This window comes from Myxine glutinosa, chromosome 1 (assembly GCF_964187855.1).
Source record: "Myxine glutinosa chromosome 1, kmMyxGlut1.1, whole genome shotgun sequence".
In the NCBI taxonomy this organism is placed as follows: domain Eukaryota; kingdom Metazoa; phylum Chordata; class Myxini; order Myxiniformes; family Myxinidae; genus Myxine; species Myxine glutinosa.
Window position 1 is genome coordinate 406138609 of NC_136261.1, and position 21326 is coordinate 406159934.

General features: G+C 44.2%; 1 protein-coding gene across 1 annotated transcript in view; it reads right to left on the bottom strand.

Moving 5' to 3' along the window:
• The window catches only part of LOC137417320 (uncharacterized), a 71075-nt gene extending 52101 nt beyond the window's left edge, over nucleotides 1-18974 (bottom strand). The window contains exons 1-5 of the mRNA XM_078770470.1: nucleotides 18929-18974; nucleotides 12032-12146; nucleotides 10891-11092; nucleotides 10518-10581; nucleotides 5456-5848 (exon numbers count right to left, since the gene is read on the bottom strand). Of these exons, the coding sequence (XP_078626596.1) occupies nucleotides 5456-5848; nucleotides 10518-10581; nucleotides 10891-11092; nucleotides 12032-12111 (739 nt within the window). The 5' untranslated portion in view covers nucleotides 12112-12146; nucleotides 18929-18974. The remainder of the gene's footprint in view (nucleotides 1-5455; nucleotides 5849-10517; nucleotides 10582-10890; nucleotides 11093-12031; nucleotides 12147-18928) is intronic.
• Nucleotides 18975-21326: the final 2352 nt, after the last annotated feature.

Below are 21326 nucleotides of genomic sequence, written 5' to 3' on the forward strand. Positions count from 1 at the left end.
GCGGATCGACTTGGGCTTGATGCCGGAATAGAGACATTGGGGAATGTTCTTCTTTTCGCTCACTTGGAGCACAGTGAGTTATATTGTACGAACCTGATGGTACCATCATAGTGTTACGGATTCGTCACTTCCGTTGTTGGGGTTTTCCTCCACTTGACATATTTCTGATATTATGTACTATTATAATTCATTTATTTTGTATAGCGCTTTTCATGAAGCCCAAAGGCACTATATCCTCTTTGATTTTACGATCTTCCTCTTTTCTTCCTCTTTGATTATTATCTTCAAAAGGTAGTATTCACGAACAGTTATCAAAAGTTTAAAAGGTTAACTTTAAATGATACAGGAAACCGAACCGGAAGACGACGAGGGGAAGAAGAAGAGGCGTGGCGAGCAAAGTCGGACAAGAAGCGTGGCTTCCAGCTCGATAGCGAGCGTTATCGAACGAACGTCGCGAGTGAACTTCGAGTTTCCTTGAAAGGACCTTCCAGCGATAGGGGTTATCGCTAGAGGATTGAGAAACCTGCGTAGTCAGGTTTAGGCGTTGAGATTCTGAAGAATCCTCGCTTGGTTGCTTCGCCTCAAGTAAGAGCCGTCGGCCATTTTGACCCTCACGCTTCGCTCACTGAAAAAGGTTTTTGCTATGCGTCAGCTTTTTTCACCATCCTGTCGTCTGTCGGGGATGTGTGTGCGCAAACGCGGCATTTGAGGATTACGTTGCGGTTCGCTGATTGAACTGTGAACGTGTACGTCTAGAGGGGGCCTTTGGGACTTCCCATCCCGCTGCCAGTTTACCTTTGGTTTGGACCACTTGACTGTCTACGCTTTGCCTACGCTTCATTACTCGCCTCATCGTCTCATCACTACTCGCAGGAGGGGATCACCTTGGAGTTATAGAGACATTGAGGAGGGTTCTTTTTCACTCACTGGGAACGCAGTGAGTTATCTGGCTTTAGCTTGTGTCCTGTGTCCTATGTCTTGTGTCCCAAACCCATCCCTCTCTGTACCCACCGTACCCAGTCATACCCAGCTGCTCCTGGACTCTGTGTCCTTTGCTCCTGACAAGGTGGAAAAGTTTCTGTCAACCCTCGACTCGGATTCTGCAACTGGACCTGACGGCATCAGCCCACGGGTCCTAAAATCCTGTTCTTCCGCTCTTTCACTCCCTCTCTCTGTTCTCTTCACCCTCTCTTTTGCTCAAGGTCATCTTCCATCTGCTTGGAAATCTGCCAACATCACCGCTTTGCACAAAAAGGTGCAAAAACAGATCCCAGCAACTACAGACCAATTAGCCTTCTCCCAATTATCAGCAAAGTCATGGAATCCATCATTGCTTCAGATATGAAATCTTTCCTCTTCTCCAATGGCTTGATCTCTGATCATCAATTTGGTTTCAGACCTGGACACTCGACTCTGGACATGCTGCTTCTGCTTTCTCAACAATGGATGGAGGTCCTCAATGCCAAACAGGAAATTAGAGCAGTCTCCCTTGACATATCACGTGCCTTCGATACGGTCTGGCACCCCGCTCTGCTCACCAAACTCTCCTCTTTTGGTATCCATGGAAATCTCCACGCATGGCTGGCGGACTTCCTCTCTAGTCGTAGTCAACGTGTGGCCCTGAATGGGTTTCTCTCATCTCCTCTTCCTGTTCAGGCTGGAGTTCCACAAGGCAGTGTTCTGGGTCCTGTGCTTTTTCTGGTCTTCATCAATGATCTCTCTGACTCTCTTGAAAATCCTCTGTATCTCTTTGCTGATGACTCCACTCTCTGTCGCTCCATTCTTCATCCCTCAGATCGGCAGTCTGCAGCCTCCTCACTCTCTGCAGACCTGGACAAAATCACAGACTGGGCAAACAAGTGGAACATGTCTTTCAATCCTGACAAATCTCACACTCTTACGATGTCTCTCCGAAAAGACCGACTGGACAACCCTCCCATCCACTTTCTGAATAATCCTCTCCAAGAAGTTCTGTCACTCAAGCTTTTGGGTCTCACTATCTGCCATGATCTTTCCTGGGAAAACCACATTTCAAATCTGGCCTCCAAAGCCAGTCGCCGACTGGGCATCCTCCGTCGTGCGAAGTCCTTCCTTGGCACACCTGAGCTCCTCACCACATACAAGGCTTTCATCCGCAGCTCAATGGAATACTGCTCTCCCCTCTGGGCTGGTGCTCCTGCCTCACACCTAGCTCGTCTTCATGCTGTTGAAACCAAAGCATTCAGAATCATTGGAATCTCCCGCGATGAAGCTAACTCCAAGGGCCTCTCACTCACTCACCGCAGGCAGGTTGGTGGTCTTTCCGTCTTCTACCGACTCCTCTCTGGCCTTGCCCCGCAAATATTCCTACAGGTCGCACAAGATCTGCCTGCAGCCCTCTTATGGTCAAACTGCCAAAATCAAGACTCTCTGCTCACCTTCACTCCTTCATTCTTCTTTTCTGCTGCCTCTGGAACAAACTCCCTCACTCTCTTCAATCCCACTCCACCCTCCAGGTCTTTAAAACAGCTGTTCACCACCATCTCTTATCTTCCCCCATCCAAAACCTTGATCTTTTCTACCCCCGCTAATTTCACCCCAATTCCACTTTTTTGAAATACCAACTTCTTTCTGTCCTGGAAGTCCTCGGTGTCCTTGTGTTTTATACTTCTCCCTCCCCCCCCCCCTTCCCACGCCTCCTCCCCCCAAGCCCTCTCCCTTGCACACATCTCCCTGCTCTCAAATGTTGTGTTTGTGTGCTTCCCCTTCTCTCCCCATCTTGTTTTCCGCTCCCTCTTTTTATATATTTTGTTTGTGTGGTTGATTTGTTTGTGAAGTAAATGTTAGCTCTTTCACGAGCCTCGATACAGTATACAAAAAAAAGAAAAAAGAAAAAAAAAAGCTGATGGTACCATCATAAGATGTATGAAGTGTACTTTTGATTGCTATTGCATTGGTTGTACTGTTATTCTGGTGTGATTTTCAATACAATATTTGTTTGTTTATAATCATTGGTGTGGTTTCACTATTGATTTCTAACCCAGAGTAACATATTTTTCTGCCGTGGCTCCTCTCGGGGCTCGGAGGTACACCGTGACCGGGGGTTGGGGAGGAGCACGTAACAATATATACACATATACAGTCGGAACCCGTTAATATGCGATGCATTAATATGCGATTTCGGATAGCACACGGTCGATCCTTGGTACCCAAAAATTTTGATAAATTAGTTGGAAAAAAATCAAAAAATGACAAGAATCGAGCATGTAGTACATTGTACACGGCAGCCGCCATCTTGATTTTTTTTAAATCACGCGCGTAAAAGTTCGCTCTCATAACACCAACATAACGATCATAACACCTCTGGGTTTACTTAACATTTCACAAGTTATTATTAATATGATATAGACACGAGTGTTTATATAAGTAAGATGATTTAACCTTTCATCTCCACTGGCCGGGCCCGGGAACTGCAAAGTGTCAAGACGCATTGACAACTGTCTCTCTCCCCGACTCATCTCAGTCAGTGCTTCCCGTATAAATATGGCATCCGTTTCAACTCAAATCATATCACCTTCAGTTTCTACAACGAAAGGATGAACCCATTATGGAGGGTTCATAGAGCTCCAAGAAGCAAAAGTCAATGGATGACTTCTTGATGGATTAAATCATCATCACCAACACACCCAATGTCACACTATTGTATAAATATGTGTAAACATTGTATAAACACCATCACCAGTGATGACTCCATCGACGTTTCGTATCCGCGTCTGCAGCAAGGCAACGCGTTTTCCCCACTCACCCATGCAAATGGTTTTGTATTTTGAACAATATTTCTTGATTTCTATGTTTTTTGTATATTGTTTTGTATAATAAAAATTGTATAAGTATTATTACTTACATATGTGTTGTTTTATTACGAAAATGTATCTAAAAAAAATTGTACCTAGTTTCACTCGTCACCCGACACAATCCAGGATGGTGGCCACCACGCTCGCGCTGGAAGATAGGTAATACACGGTCTCACTTAGCACACGGTCGATTTTCCTGGCTCCCATGGATCGCATATTAACGGGCTCCGAGTGTACACACACACAAACACACACACACACACACACACACAAAACAGGAGGAAAGTTCAGTGTGTAGTACTGGTGAACAGGTGATTTTTTTTTTTAGCTGAACAGTTTCCTTATAGTCTTATAAACAAGAACCATGCTATTAGAGGTCATAGAAGTACCCCTAATTATTGTTATCTTTACACGCAATTTACAAGAAATATAATATTTTGCATGAAATTCGTTATAACTTTAAATTTGCATCATTCTTTTGGGCTGAAATTTGGACAGGATATTCAGAATATCACTTCCTTTAAAATGATGAAGGCTTTTGTTTATAGGAGTAGCCATTGTGGATTTATTGAAGGACAACCAAGTTTTATCTGGTAATTGGCATAATTAGCTAATGAGTGAACATTTGACATAATTGCACAAAATCCTCTCATCAGGTAGTAGAGTAACACATGTATAATACATGTACCAAGTTTTGTGTGAAAAGAATGATAGGTGACATAGAAGATAGAAGTAGAAATGTGTTCTTTGTTTTTCCTTGTTTTTTATTGACGGTCTAATTTATGCAAATTATATGCATGTAATATGACAAAGAAGCGTTGAAACGTCTGAGTTAAAGTCAAGATTATATCTTTCAAGAAAAACTGAAAATTAGATATTAACTTGACTTTGTTTTTGTGTAAAGGCCTCTCAAAGGTACCTATGTAGTTTTCTCAATTTTTCACCAGTACTACACCCTTAATCTAAAGAGCACAACTACGTTTTTTGTTTTTTTATTCTTCAAAATTTCAGTTTTTGTCTGGTTGGGTTTTAGAAAGTTGATGTTGTTTAGGATTGAACCTCAGGAAGATAAAGTAAAAAAACAAAAAAACAAGAGTGGCTCTGAAAACACGAGAGAAAAACAGATCAATATTTGTGTATCGTCGTGTAATATAATAATATAAATAACCACCTTTAGAGGCCATTTTTCCCCCGCAAAGCGGGGGTTGGCCTTTTTCGGGAACCATGGTTGTTGTTGTTTTTTGGTCCCCTTTTTGAAGCAATGTTTTACGGCCGGATGCCCTTCCTGACGCCAACCCTTTTTGCCGCCTTTAACGACAAACAGGGAATTACCAGTGAACTGGTCCTCAATTAGCCGACCTCGGAAGGATGACAGGCTGAGTCAACCCCCCTGGCGTTAATTCAGCGATCGACCGGGATTCGAACCCAGGATCCTAGGAAATCCTAAGCCGTGTAACTACCGGTATAAAACAATTGTAAAAGTAAGTACGTTTTTCGTATTTGCCAAAGTCATTTTGTGTAAGGAGTGGTATATTCGATGTTACTTTATATGTTGTTGTAGTGTTTTATATATGGGCAGTGACATTATTTATAGTGTACTGCCTGTACATGCTTCAACTTACCATCCTCCGAGTCCCTCGTCTGCTCTGCAGGGCCAAGGGAGTATTCATCTTCCACTTTAATCCGTAGAACTCCAGCGGGTCTTCCCATCTGTGCGTCATTTGCATATCTGGACACCACGTCCAGTTCTGAGCTTGTCCGTGCAAGGCAAGACTCCATGAAACGGCAGAGTATGATGTACATGGTGGAGGTGAACTTTTGTGTGGCTAAAGAACAGAGTCGAACCCTCGCCGGAGTGGGCTCGGCGCGGGCACAGAGCGCTCCGAGGATCTCGATCCCCAATCCAGTAACCGCGGCTCGGAGCGACTCCTCCGTCAAGCCCTGGATCTCCAGCCAGGCTGGGATGACATTGATGCTGCCTTGAGCTCTCGCAGAATCCATAATCTGTCTGGATCCTGCAAAGAAATCAGTGAGTGAAAAAACCCATCTTTTCTCAAAGAACGTCACAAACACTCAATATGGCCCTCAATGTACCATATTCTTTAGAAAGCGTCAGTGCTGCTGAAGCGGTTGTTGGCACAAGTTACACTGTGTGGTTTGCCATTCCATTACCCAAGAAACACCAAATAATCCTGAATATGAAGGAAATCGGAAGCATTTATGCAAGCATGTGTTGCAAACTTGCTGCGAATGTTCCTACTTCGCTCTCAGTGACAGGTCACAACACAAGTATCACCGATTTAAATGGTGGAAAACATAAATATAAAGCAAAGGTTTCCATCTGTCATCTTAAACTGAGGAAAATAAAAGGCTGTTTATTTTCAGCAGCCTGTAGATTCTTATATTTTATTTTTCTTCGAGAGGGTCGAAGACTCGTGGAAGAGCTGTGAATGACAAATTACTTCCTTTTGTAGCAAAACAGGTCCAGTCATAGCAGGTTTACACGAGTGCAGCATATAGAACCGCCTTTCGAGGCCATTTTCCCCCACGGAGTTGGGGTTGGCCTTTTTTGGGCACTGTGGTCCCCTTTTTTTGAAGCAATGTTTTAAGGCCAGATTGTGAGTGAAGAGAAACAGGTTAAGATGGTTTGGTCATGTGTTGAGGAAGGATGAAAGTGACTGGTTGAGAAGAGTGATGGAAATGAATGTAGAGGGAAGTAGAGGACGGGGAAGACTTATAAAGACTTGGCTAAAGATGGTGGAAGAAGAAATGCGGGCAAGGGGGTTAAACAAGGGGAGATGCAGAAAATAGGGCAAAATGGAGAAGATTGTCCTGGGGCCGGCAAGGCCAACCCCCGCTCTAGCAGGGAAATGGCCTTAAAATGCCTGTTGTTGTTGTTGATGTTTTAAGGCCAGATGCCTTTCCTGCCGCCAACCCTGTTAGTCGCCTCTTGTGACACCAGGAATTACCAGTGAACTGGTACTCAATTTGCCGACCTCGGAAGGATGACAGGCTGAGTCAACACCCCTGGCGTTAATTCAGCGATTGACCAGGAATCGAACCCAAGATCCTAGGATCCCAAGCCGGCACCCTAACCGCTAAGCCAACACCAGGCTCCAGTGCAGCATATCGAGGACAAAATATATATATATGGACAATATATATATATATGGACAATATATATATATATATATATACATATATATATATATATAGTAAAAGGAGCGGTTGGGATTACACATTTTTAAAGAAAGAAGGTGCTTCCAACCAAAAAGTAAAAACTTTATCTACTCCTCAATTTTAAGCAAATAAGCAATAGCAGACCCGGGCTCAGGTGACGTTACACATCAGGCCTCAGGCCAACAGACCACGATCCCCGGCACATACCGGTTTTTATTCACCACGTGGCCGCTTCCGGTTACGTGGCGGTGCTCAGGTTAGATGGAGGAGTTTTTTTTATTTTTGCAAACCTCAAGCAAAAGAAACGTCAAGGCACATCATTGATGGGTTGCTCTGCTCTTTTTTAGTTATTACTCACACGTGATCTGGTATTCTAGGAGTGTGCGTGAGCAGGTGTGTGTGTTTATTACCCTGCGCTCGCGAAGGGAAAAGCGGGGTTAAGCATTCAGTTGTGTCCGTACATGTGGCGTACGTCTGCATTTTAAAAATACATTTTCTTGGCAACCGTTGGTCAGATTGACACGAAATTTGACCATGGAGCACCTCCGCCTGTAAGAAAAAATTTATTCATAATTATGACGTCATAGGTCATGTGGTACGGACGCCATCTTGGAAAAACGTTACACCTCTATATCTCCCAAACCGCTCAATGGAAAAAGTCGAAACATGGGTCATTGTCAAGTATTCCCCATGGGGTATAACACGTCAATGATGATGTCATCGGTATCTTATTTATGACGTCCTAATTCAACAATTACATCGCTTGATTCGATCAGTATGAATTGTTTTTTCTCTGCAATTCTTGGTCCGATTGACACAATTTTTTTTTACCATAGGAGCACCTCCTCCTGCAGAATATTTTAATGATAATTATGACGTCATTGGTCACGTGGTACATGTGCCATCCAGGAAAAATTTTGTACCTCCATATCTCTGAAACCACTCAATATAAAAAATTGAAACATAGCTCATTGTCAAGTACTCCCCATGGGGGATAAGATGTGTTAGTGATGATGTCATTGGTGCCTTCGTTATGACATCATAATTCGACAACGATAACACTTCATCCCATTAGTATGAATTTTTTTTTCTCTGCAAATGTTGGTCTGATGTAAACGAAATTGTCACCATAGAAGTGCCTCCTCCTGTAGAATATTTTAATGACAATTATGATGCAATAGGTCACGTGGTACAGGCACCATCTTGGAAAACTGAAAAACGTTGCATCTCTACATCTCCAAAACTGCTCCATGGAAAAAATTTAAACATGCCTCAATGTAAAGAACTCCGCATGTGGCATAGGTGTTGTTAATGATGACGTAATTGGTGTCGTAATTATGATGTCATAATTTGACAGGGACAATGCTTACTTAGTTTGCTCAGTTTGAAATATATTGAACGTGATCTATGCAACAATTATATTAGAGAATATAAATTTATGATGTCATCGCTCACGTGGTCTGGCAGCCATATTGGATCAAGGAAAAAAAAGAAGTTTAAAAACAAAAGAGTTGGCTCGCAACAAGTTGGCTGCGCAGGGTAAGTATTCTATGAATACCATGTCGTTGTTGTTTTTTATTTTGTTGTTCGTTTGTTTTTGTTGGTGTTGTGTTTCCGGAGCACGACCATGGGTTGTTTCGTGTCCGGGTTGGATGTGAAGAGGTGCGGATGGTGTTGTGCACACATGGGTGTTGTATTCAGGATCGAGGGTTGTTGTTGTTTATTGCTCACCTTATCTAGCATCTATCGCCAAAATATTTTAATGGGACGGAAGAAGACCTCATCCAATGGCTGGGTCAAGTGTGTCGAGTTGGGTAGGAAAAATACGAATGCAATTCCATCTTCTTCACAATTCTCAATGGCGTGGGCAGAGATGTGGCTGTTTAAATTATCACCAATCAAGCGACCATTAAAGACGTGGATGACTTCGACAAATTCTCAACTCTCTCGGCGTATCTGGATCCACGCTTGACCACCACAATGTTTCGTCAAGGATCGTCAGTTAAATTTGTCTCGTCGTAGTTAACGATGTTGCTTAGGGCAACTATCTGACTTCAGATTGTCGAAGTACGAGTTGATCATGTCTGGACAAACCTCTGAACGTGAATATTTAATATATTGAGATAGTCTCTCGGAAAGATGCTACCAAGTCTTTTCATGGACCCTTTGACCCATTTAATGCCTGGAAGAGGACTGATCACAACTGAAAGTCCAACAAATCAGGTTTTCTTTTAAAACCTCAGTTGTTACTTTTTTTCCTGGGAAAACCACATTTCCACGCTGCCCTCCAAAGCCAGCTGCCGACTGGGCATCATCCACCATGCAAAGTCCTTCCTTGGCACAACTGAGCTTCTAACCACTTAGAAAGAACCTTGATCTTTTCTCCCACCGCAAATTCACCCAAGATCCATTTTTTGGAAATTCCAACTTCTTTCCTGGAAGTCCTTGCAATGTCCATATGTTTTATACCTCTCCCACCTCCCCCAAGCCCTCTCCCTCCCACAGTTCTCTCGATGTCCCTGCTCTCAAATGTTCTGTTTGTGTCCTAGCCCCTCTCTCCCCATATTGTCTACCGCTCCCCTTATTTTGTGTTTTATGTGTCGGTTTGACTTTTTGTGTGATTAATGTTAGCTCTTTCAAGAGCCTCGATCTTGTATACAAAAAAAAGAAGAAAAAAAAAGCTTTCATCCACAGCTTGGAGTAATGCTCTCCCCTCTGGGCTGGTGCTCCTACCTCATGCCTAGCTCAGCTTCACTCTGTAGAAACCAAGACTTTTAGAATCATTGATATCTCCCGTGATGAAGCAGATTCTGAGGATTTTTTTCTTCTCTGTCTCTGTCTCTGTCTCTGTCTCTGTCTCTGTGCAGGCAGGCTGGTGGTCTTTCTGTTTTCTACCGACTCCTCTCCGGCCTTGCACCCCCTGCTCTGTCTGTGCCCCGAATATTTCTGCAGGATGCACAAGATCTGCTAGCATCCCCATTTTGGTGAAACTTCCAAAATCAAGACTCTCTACTTACCCTCACTCTTTCATTCCTCTTTTTTCCCACCTCTGGAACAATCCCACACTCTCCTCAATCCCACTCCTCCCTTCAGGTCTTTAAAATAGCTGTTCAACACCATCTCATATCTTCCCCCATCCAAAAACATGATATTTTCTACCGCCATTAATCCACCCCAAATCCACCTCCTTCAAATGCCCTCTTTTCTTTCCAAAACATCTTGTTTATCCCATGTACCCCACCCCAGCCCTCTATCTTCCACAGATCTCCTGATGCCCCCGTTTCCAACTGTTGTTGTGCTTCCCTCTCTCGTCCCCGTATTGTCTCCTGCTTCCTTTGTTATATGTTATAATGTGTTAGCTTCTATACGAGCCTCAACTTAGTATACAAAATTAATTTTTTTTAAATCAGTTTCTGATTTCAGTAGCAGTGATCAGTTAAGGTTGGCTCCACAGAAGCTTCATGCACCTGACTGTCAGATGCACCTTGAAACTTGAAGACTCACGGTTGCTTGGCTGGCTGAGCAAACACTCTCGCTTCGTCAGGGGGTTGCGACTTTTCTTTGCGGCCTGAAACAAAAAGACACAAACAAAACTTTGATTGCATGTGACCAAATAAATTACTAAAACAAATACCACGACACTGGAGAAAAGGATTGATTTTGCCCACTGCCAATGCAACAATGGAGGATCAGCATACACTTTATTATCATTATATCATTATAAAAGACTCATTTACCTCAATCAAATTTGATAATATGCAGCTTTAAACCATGCTATTGATGAGAATGCAATTAAAATGCAAATGGAGGTTGTTAAAAAAAAAAAGAAGACAATAGAAACTATGCATACAAATCACATAAAGATTTCGGAACTTACGTTTTGTAGATGTTTTGGAAAGTTGAATTGTGTTGGCACAGCATGAGCTCTCAGTCGGGTGATTTGACCTGTACGGTCAATCATGTCCTCTATGAAGTGCCCACTGCATATCCTGGTTGATTTGTTTGGAACAAATCCATCGCGCCTCAGGTTGGCTGTCCATCGTTTGTGTCTTTCGGGAGACCTTGCTGGATCTGGAAACCTGAGAAACAAAATCCTCACCTATAAGAGATCTATAGAACTTGAAAACATTCACATTATTTTGAACGAGTCAGTAGACAGCTGGAACAAACAACAAAAGACACAAACACACACACACCCACCCACTGTGAAGCACTTCACTGGTGATTTTAGCAATATTATTGTTATATTATTAACAATACTTTTGAGTTGAAACTTCACCGCCGAGAACCAAACAATAAAAAACAAGAAATATGTCGTGCATAGCATGATACTTGCGAAATGCCTAAAATAAGTCGTTGGCCTATGATGACCTCAAAAATAGTTGGTGGTTGCATTATAGTGATCTGGTATGCAAATCTTCTTAAAATTTCAAGTCAATCAGATGAAAATTGAGTATTTCAAAAATTTGGCCTATGTTGACCTTTTGGCCTATGTTCACCTCAAAAATACTTGGTGGTTGTATTCAGTGACAAGATATGCAAATCCTTTTAAATTTTCAAGTCAATCGGATGAAAATTGAGGATTTTAGAAATATGACCTATGTTGACCTTTTGGCCTATGTTGACCTCAAATATAATTAGTGGTTGGATTCAGTGACCAGATATGCAAATCCTCCTAAAATTTCAAGTCAATCGGATGTAAATTGAGGATTTTAGAAATTCGACAAAGTTGGTGACCTTTGGCCTATGTTGACCTATTCACCTTTTGACTCCCAAAACAACAGGCTTCTTGCTTATGACTAACTCTACCATTTGGTGAGGTTTTGTGAAGATCCGGTGAAAATTGTGACCTGTAGGCGACTGACAGACAGACAAATAGACAGACAGACAGACAGAATAACGCACAAGACCAACCAATATACTTGAAAAAAATCTTCGATTTTCATCAGTAATAACAATGATAATAATATCGTTAAACATTTCAAAATCCTATTTGATATAAAATAAGGTTCCCTTACTTGTGAAAAGTGATGCTTTTGGTCAGTTTCAACTCTCGGGAATGTCTGTGATTGCAGCCGAAAGCACAGCAGAACACCATCTTTTTGATGGAAACCAGTACAGCTGGCAGCGTCCCTGGGGTATTCCAAGATGGAGGTAATGACTAATCGCTGGTGCCACTCACGGCCTACTTATCGCAACAGCAGGGTGCGCTTCAGTTAGATATATTAGCAACGGTACCCGCCCTACGGGCGGGGCTTGAATTGGGAGGCCCAAATGAAAAGGCAAAATATCAGAAATTGAAGACTTTTTTTAATTTCAAACGATTCATATAAACATCCGTTAAATCATATCACACGCAAATCATCAAAATCTAAACAGTATTTGTAGAATTTCAATAAAAGCCACATCACTGTTCATATCGGTAAATATTATTCCATCGTGTCTGGAAAAACTGTAAAATTGGGAAAAAAATTGCAAAAATAATATAGCCTATTTTACTCCAGAGGTTCCCATGATTACCCACCCAAAATTTCGTTGCGATCGGTTCAGCCGTTTTTGCGGTACCTGGGAACAGACGGACAGATGGACAATTGGTGAATTATAATAAGATATACAGCTCAGAGGTTTACATTGACTCAGTTCAACTCGTCAAGCACTTTTAACCTGCCGATGCCAACATGTATTGTGCCATTCAAACATAACTTTCAGCATTTAAATGAAAGAGGAGAAATTTCATGATGGTAAACCATAATTGTGTTCCTGAATGCAAATCGAACTCGTGGAAAATGGGAATACGAGAAATATCATTGATTGAGAGGTGTCGCGTTCGTACGATTTACTGGTAGTACATTCTCACATTGGCCGTGGATATAACACACGCGCACATGCACAGCCGCTGCATCCTTTCGATCGTGCCTTGCAGAGCCTTATGGTGACAAAACATTGAGGCATGAGGTGAGTTTTGTTTTTGTTTACTTAGTTGAAGATGTATAAGAGCTAACGCATAGAACATATAATAAAGGGAGCAGGAGAAAAGAAGGGGAGAGAGGGATGCAAACAACAGTAGGGAAAAGGGACATCAGGAGATCTGTGGAAGGGAGAGGGCTGGGGCGGGGAGTAATATATTCTTATGCACGCTGTATCAAGGTAAGGGAAGAATTCCAACCAGTGATACATAGTGCGTACATCTGGAAAGTGTGTCGTAGTTTGAATGATATTATCAGGAAGACGTTCAAGGAGTGGCAGAAGGTGGAGGGTACGGAGGCAGAAAAGGCAGAGCATGAAAGTTATAAGGCAGCCAAGAAGGCTGCAAAGAAAGAGGTAGCAAAGGCGCAGGCGGCATGTAGGAAAATGTTCGGAGAACGCTTTGATTCGGAAGACGGTCAGAGAGCCGTATTCAGGATTGCAAAGCAGATAGCGAAAGAGAGGTGTGATGTGATTGGGGTGAGTTGCTTGAAGGATGAAGTGGGACAAATCGTTGTGGACCCAGATGGAATTAAAGGAAGATGGAAGAGATATATGGAAATGCTGTTGAATACAGAGAATGAATGGGATGGCAACATGGAGAGTAACCCAGTTTTAGGACCGGCAGAGAAGATAACTGAGAAGGAAGTTGAGGAAGCGATAAAAGCAATGAGGAGTAGAAAAGCGGGAGGGCCGACGGGAGATGTCAGAGATATGTTGAAGGCAGCGGCAAGTTGGGGTGTGAAGAGATTGACAGAGATCAGTAATCTGGTGGTGAAAGAAGGCCGCAATTCCAGTGGATTGGGAACTGAGTACCCTCGTCCCTCTATACAAGGGGAAAGTTATTGGAGCATGGAATGAAGGTATTGGAAAGGGTGTTGGAGAGGGGGATAAGGAAGAAAGTGAAGATCGACGAAATGCAGTTTGGATTTATGCCAGGAAGAGGAACGACAGACGCGCTTTTTATTGTGAGGCAGTTGCAGGAGAAGTACATGGAGAAGAGGAAGAAGTTGTTTCTTGGGTTTGTTGATCTGGAGAAAGCATTCGATAGGGTTCCACACCAAGTAGTGACATGGGCATTGAGGAACTTGGGAGTGGAGGAATGGTTGATTAGAGTCGTGATGGCAATGTACAAACTTGTACGACAAGGGTACTCCACAGACAAGTGGTAAAGCATGTGGTGAGGTGGAAAGAACTGGGAAGTGGCCGTGTGCTGTGTGCAGGAAGGGTGTCGGAGCGAACTCCATTCAATGTTACAAAGTGCGCTGAGTGGGTTCATCAAAAATGTAGTGGTCTAAGAGGGTCATTAACCAGTGTGGCAGCTACATTCAAGTGTAAGGTGTGCCACAGAGGGAGCTGCAGATGGAGGAAATGTTGAGTTGGATCTTGGAGACGGCGTAAAGCTGGAAGGTGTGAAAACATTTCGCCACCTAGAAGACATGCTGAATGGAGAAGGTGGATCAGACTCGGCAACGGTTGCTCGAGTGAGATGTGCATGGAAGAAGTTTCGGGAACTGAGTGGCGTGCTGACAAGGAGGGGAGTGTCGTTGAAGCTGAAGGGAAAGGTGTATGCTGCATGTGTGAGAAGTGTTATGATTTATGGGAGCGAGACATGGGTAATGAACGTAGAGCAGCAACGAAGGCTGGAAAGGGTGAAAATGCGAATGGTTTGGTGGATGTGTGGAGTATCGTTGAGAGAGAGGAAGACAAATGATGAATTGCGAAAGATGATGGGAATAGAGCCTGTGATGGATGCTGTGAAGAGAAACAGGTTGAGATGGTTTGGTCATGTGTTGAGGAAGGATGAAAGTGACTGGTTGAGAAGAGTGATGGAAATGAATGTAGAAGGACGTAGAGGACGGGGAAGACTGAGAAAGACTTGGCTAATGGTGGTGGACGAAGAAATGCGGGAAGGGGATTAACAAGAGGAGATGTCGAAAATAGGGCAAAATGGAGAAGATTGTCAAGGAGACCGCAAGGCTAACCCCTGCTCTAGCTGGGAAAATGGCCTTAAAATGCCTGTTGTTATTGTTGTTGTATCAGGATGAATGGTGAATTGTGCGATTGATAGGATAAAATGTTAATCTTTGATTTAAACGTGATTATTAGCGCCACTTGGAAATCAGCATTGTGAGGTGGATGGGAGGGGGTGGTTCACCAGTACCACACAATTAAATCCCACACGTTGCAAGCTTCGGCCACTTTTTGCACATTCATTCCACACTTGTTGAAATTTTCTCATTTATTATCACCTTCACCACCAATGGTGGATGGAGATTATGGGTCCCTGTTTGTCTGTCTGTGAGCAGCATATCTCAAAATGTTATGGACGGATTCGTACAAAACTTGGTGGACAGGTTAGGTGTGTGAAAAGGAAGAAATTCATTATATTTTGGTGAAGATTAAATGATTTAAAAAAAAAAAAAAAAAGGCTTTTTTACAATTGCGAGATCAGGCCAAAATCGATATTTTGCACTGTTTCAAAACGTTGTGGACTGGTTGTGACAAACCTTGGTGTACGGGTTGGGTAGGTGACGAGAACAGGCAGATAAAATTTTGGTTCAGGTCCGAATCCAGATCCGGCCTATCAGTGGGATACAAAACATAAACCGTTTAGCCTAGCGGAGGTATGCGCTCTAGTGAGTGCCGTTGTCGTTATTACTAGCAGAGTACCTGTACTGTGGGTGATGTTGCGCCAAGCGTGCAACATGTTTTTCTGACACATTCCTTTATTTGGGCGGTGTATAGGCGACAGAAGGCTATTTCGATCGCTCCCGAGAAGAAAAAAAAAACCCGGTTTACGTGCATGAAGCAAAAACACGTGTACTGCTTATGTGCATACAAAATACATCGTGATTATATAGCAAGGACAATTCCAATTGCACTGGACCATATGCTTACACCAGAGTTTTAGGCTTGCCATAGCACCAAAATGGTGGACATATTATTGTTTTTTCAGGTTATAATTGTGGGTGGCCTTGTCAGTTGTTCGACTAATTGGGTATAGAGCTTGCTTATGCTGACAAACAACCACTTGCTCCATTATATATAGAAGATATACAGGGTGAGTCAAAAGTAGCGCCCGATTTCTGTTATATATATATATATATATATATATATATATATATATATATATATATATATATATATATATATATATATATATATATATATATTTCTGTCAGTTGATTGTTTTTTGACATTTGTATTACAGTGTACAAGAAGGTATAAATAAATGAATGACATGTTTATCTAACCATTTATTCAGGGGGAAATTATTACGGAAGTGTACCAAGCTGTTTTACTTGCAATTTTCAAAGTTCCCTCCCTCGTGATCGATGCACAATTGCAGCCGAGCAGGCACAGAGTGGCACACACGCTTGCAGAGTTCGATATCAATTTCCTCAAACTTTGCAGTGATTTGAGCCTTCAATTCCTGAATGGTACGAGGCTTTTCATGATAAACAAGGTCTTTCATGAGCCCCCAAAGAAAGAAATCTGGAGGTGTAAGGTCTGGGGAACGTGCCGGCCACTCGATCGGACCGCGGCGGCCGATCCACTTTCCGGGAAAGTTTTCATCAAGCCACTGACGAACATGACGTCCATAATGAGGTGAAGCTCCATCTTGCTGGAAATAACAGTCCTGATCTTGTACCCTGGGCCAAAAGAAGGTTTGCAGCATATCCAGGTAAATTTCTGCAGTGACAGATCCCTCAAAGAAAAAGGGTCCAATTATCCCTAATGGAGATATGGCTGCCCAAACTGTCATGCCAGGTAAATTTACCTCCTTATCAACTGTCACTCTGGGGTTCTCCGCAGCCCAGTAGACACAATTGTGTCTGTTAATTGTGCCGTTAAGCTTAAAACATGCCTCATCTGACCACCAGATGTTGTCTAGCATTGTGTCCTCTTTGTCAAGTTTAGCTAAGAACTCTTCGCAAAATTGAAGACGCCGGTCGTCATCTCCATCATGAAGGGCATGCAGTAAGCGTGGCATGTAAGGTTTCCAGTTTTTCTGGTGAAGGATACGGATAACACTTGATTGGCTCACTTCCAACTCTGCAGATAAACGGCGAGTTGACTTTTGCGGACTTTGCTCCAGTCTCCTGATGGCTTCTTCATCCTTAGCTACATTCGTTGCCGTTTTCGGACGACCGGACTTCTTTGCAGTGGCTACCGACCCTGTTGCTTTAAATTTCTCGACAATCAATCGCATGTTTCTTCCCTGGGGTGGGTTAATATCGAATTCCTGTGCCAAACGGCGTACCGCCATCGTTGGTTGTTCATTACATTTGTAGTAATGTTTCACGGCCGCAATGCGTTGATTCATTGAAAGGTAATTCATGGTTCAATTTGGTGCAACTTCAGTAACTTTCCAAACTCTCAGCAATAACCTGCAAAACAAAAACCAAAATAAATAAATTAAGAAAATTAATAATCTGCAAGACAATTATTAACAACATGACATCCCAGAAAGAATCTGACAGCCGAAAAAACAGAAATCGGGCACGGGCGCTACTTTTGATTCACCCTGTATATTATTTAAGAGGAAGAAGGAAAAAACAACGAATGGGGCAAATCAGCTCGCAAAAACAACTCAGGCAAGTTCATAATTGTGACGAATCTGCATCACAGAATCAGCCACTTCACTCAAAGAAAAGCTTGATCATTAATTAAGTAAAGCAAACAATTGTGATGAATCTGCATCACAGAATTAGCCACTTTGTTCAAAGAAAAGCTTGATCATCATTAAGTAAAGCAAACAATTGTGACGAATCTGCATCACAGAATGAGCCACTTTGTTAAAAGGAAAGGTTGATTATAAATTAATCATTAATTAAGTAAAGCAAACAATTGTGGCGAATCTGCATCACAGAATTCGCCACTTTGCTCGAAGAAAAGCTAGCTCATCAATTAAGTAAAGCAAACAATTGGGACGAATCTGCATCACAGAATTATCCACTTCGCTTAAAGAAAAGCTCGATCATCATTGGCTCCGTTATTGGTGAGGGAGGGGTGGTATACCCATGCTGGTATCATTCATTACATATCGATATGCATGCAGATCGATAAATCGATTGGAATTTTTAATCCCGAACATGGATTTTAACAAAATGAGAGAAATTCTCCAGGAAATGTTAGATAAATCAATCCCGAGGGTCCCCGGGTTGAACAGGTCGTTGTTTAACACCAAAGGTTTACGTTTCGGTTTAGTGAATCATATCAGCAACAAACGGATTCGTGGAACACTTACTTTATTTATCCCGCGCAGTCGCGAGAGAAGCTTGCTCTGAGGAAAACTCCACACGGCTCGACCATTCTTAATGGGATTTACAGAACTCTTCGATTATCTAATGTGGAATTTAATACCTGGGGTTCTGTTTTCTGCTCGATCCTCTCACTAGAGCACGTTATTGATCTGGTTGAAGTCACTCTGTTAGTCTCCACACGAACGTGATGACGCACTGCGATCGGCAAATATCATTGGTCGAGACGGCAGATAGATTTATCACATTCAGTTCAGAGCCAAAGTACATACTGCTTGCCAAAAGGTTTACCGCCGTTGATGCATTTGGGAATCGCCGTCTTTTACACCACCATGCTTTTAGGTTTCACAGTCTTTTACACCACCATGCTTTTAAGTTTCAGTCTTTTACACCACCATGCTTTTACGTTTCGCCGTCTTTTACACCACCTTATCACATCAGATCGCCAGGTAGGGGATCGTAAGTAGCTCCTGTCGTTATCCCGGTCCTGTAGTTATTAATTCGACACATACACCAAAGGCTGTAGGTCAATAACCTTTGGCTCCACCAATCTCGATCCACCATTACTTTTGAACACTGATAAGTGATAAGTGATAAGTGATATTCTTAGCTTCGGACAATTACCTGTGCATAAAGATTGTTCCAATCATTAACGACCCTTTGGTTGAAAGATTTATTTCTTACCAGCAAAGGTACCCAGCGTCGCCGGGTCCCTCCTACCACCCCACTCATTGTTCCAGACCACCCCTCCTTCCAAACTCCCAACCAACCCCCTCCCTCATCCCACCCATTCCCCTGCCTCATCCCACCCATTCCCCTGCTGCCTCCCATCCCTTCCTCATTCCAAACTCCCAACCAACCCCCTCCCTCGTCCCACCCATTCCCCTCCCTCATCCCACCCATTCCCCTCTCTCATCCCACCCATTCCCCTGCCTCATCCCACCCATTCCCCTGCCTCATCCCACCCATTCCCCTGCCTCTTCCCACCCCTCCCCCTGCCTCTTCCCACCCCTCCCCCTGCCTCGTCCTACCCCTTTCCCCTGCCTCCTCCCACCCCTTTCCCCTGCCTCCTCCCACCCCTTTCCCCTGCCTCCTCCCACCCCTTTCCCCTGCCTCCTCCCACCCCTTTCCCCTGCCTCCTCCCACCCCTTTCCCCTGCCTCCTCCCACCCCTTACCACTGCCCCACCCCAATCCTTACCCCTGCCTCACGCCAACCCTTACCCCTGCCTCACCCCAACCATTACCCCTGCCTCCTCCCAACCCTTACCCCTGCCTCCTCCCAACCCTTACCCCTGCCTCCTCCCAACCCTTACCCCTGCCTCACCCCAACCCTTGCCTCACCCCAACCCTTGCCTCACCCCAACCCTTACCCCTGCCTCCTCCCAACCCTTACCCCCTGCCTCCTCCCAACCCTTACCCCCTGCCTCCTTCCACCCTTTGCCCCTGCCTCTTCCCACCCCTCCCCCTGCCTCTTCCCACCCCTCCCCCTGCCTCTTCCCACCCCTCCCCTCCCCCTGCCTCTTCCCACCCCTCCCCTCCCCCTGCCTCTTCCCAACCCTCCCCTCCCCCTGCCTCTTCCCACCCCTCCCCTTGCCTCTTCCCACCCCTTACCCCTGCCTCTTCCCACCCCTTACCCCTGCCTCTTCCCACCCCTTACCCCTGCCTCTTCCCACCCTTTACCACTGCCCCCTCCCACCCCTTACCCCTGCATCCTCCCACCCCTTACCCCTGCATCCTCCCACCCCTTACCCCTGCATCCTCCCACCCCTTACCCCTTCCTCACCCTCACTCGAAGACGACACACATTCCACTATTGTCGTGGTGGGTTGGGGGGGGGGGGAGGCTGAGAGAGCAGCATAAATTAGGCTGGAGGAGGCGGTTAAAAAAAAACAACAGCAAAGAGGCCATGAACCTGAGGGCGATGTTGGATTACGATGGTTAACCCCTTCACCACATCTTTGTTTTTCACACCCGGGTTCCTCCACAGCCGCCCCGGGTTCCCTCACTCTCGCCCTTGCTTTGTGTCCGCCAATTAAATGTCCCTCCACCGAAAGTCCTCAATGCCCTACCCCTCTCTGCTCCGCTCCATGCTCCCCCACCACCTTCCAAAATTCCTGCACCCTACCAACAGTGCCTCACCCTGTCTCTAACTGTATGGACCTACAATACCTGAAGTCTCCAGTCTAATAACAATTCTCTCCATCCAGGTCGCTATCGATAAACCTGACATTATCTGCTTAAAACAATCATTCCTCCCACAGGATGACTCTGAATCCTCTGTGTCTCTCCCTGGCTATTGTCTCCTCCAGTTCGACAGGCCTGAACCCCATCCCAGTCGTGCTTTCACTTTCCATCTATAACTCCATGTCTCACTTTCCATGTCAAAACCCCGAAGAGCACAATTGCCTGCACTTTTCCCTTCACAACAACTTTTTCTTATGTGATTCTGCACTTTTAAAAGTGCATTAAAGGGTCGTCCATCGATGTCCTCCATGATGGTCATGAGACGCAGGATTCAGCCTCCACTTTGGTTTCCAGATAGATACAAGCGTTACGCCGAGGTCCTCCGTCGGTGAAGTGATGTGAGTTGACAAAGTGGAAGACGCAAGGCGGCCATCTTGGATTTTGACGTGGCGACCCAATTTTCAATAGCGTTCTTCCTTATGCCTAGATACACCCACACACCAGATTAGAAGTTAGTAGTTCGTTTATTTTTCAAGATAATCCGCTCACAAGGTTCAGACATACATGGGGGCGGCCATCTTGGATTTTGACGTGGCGACCTAATTTTCAATAGGGTTCTTCCATATGCCTAGTTGCACCCACACACCAAATTAGAATTCGGTCCTTCGCTTACGCACGCACGCACGCACGGACAGACGGACGCACACACGGACGGAGGGGAAAACCATGGTCCCCCTGTCGCTCCGCGGTGCGACGGGGGACAATAAGGTCAGACAATCTGTTTCCTCAGATTTTCTTCGTATTCGTAGTCGAGGCTCATGGAAGAGGTGGTATACTCAATGGACCAGGACATAACAGAACATAAACAGGATGCAACGCACGCATACATGGGGTGAA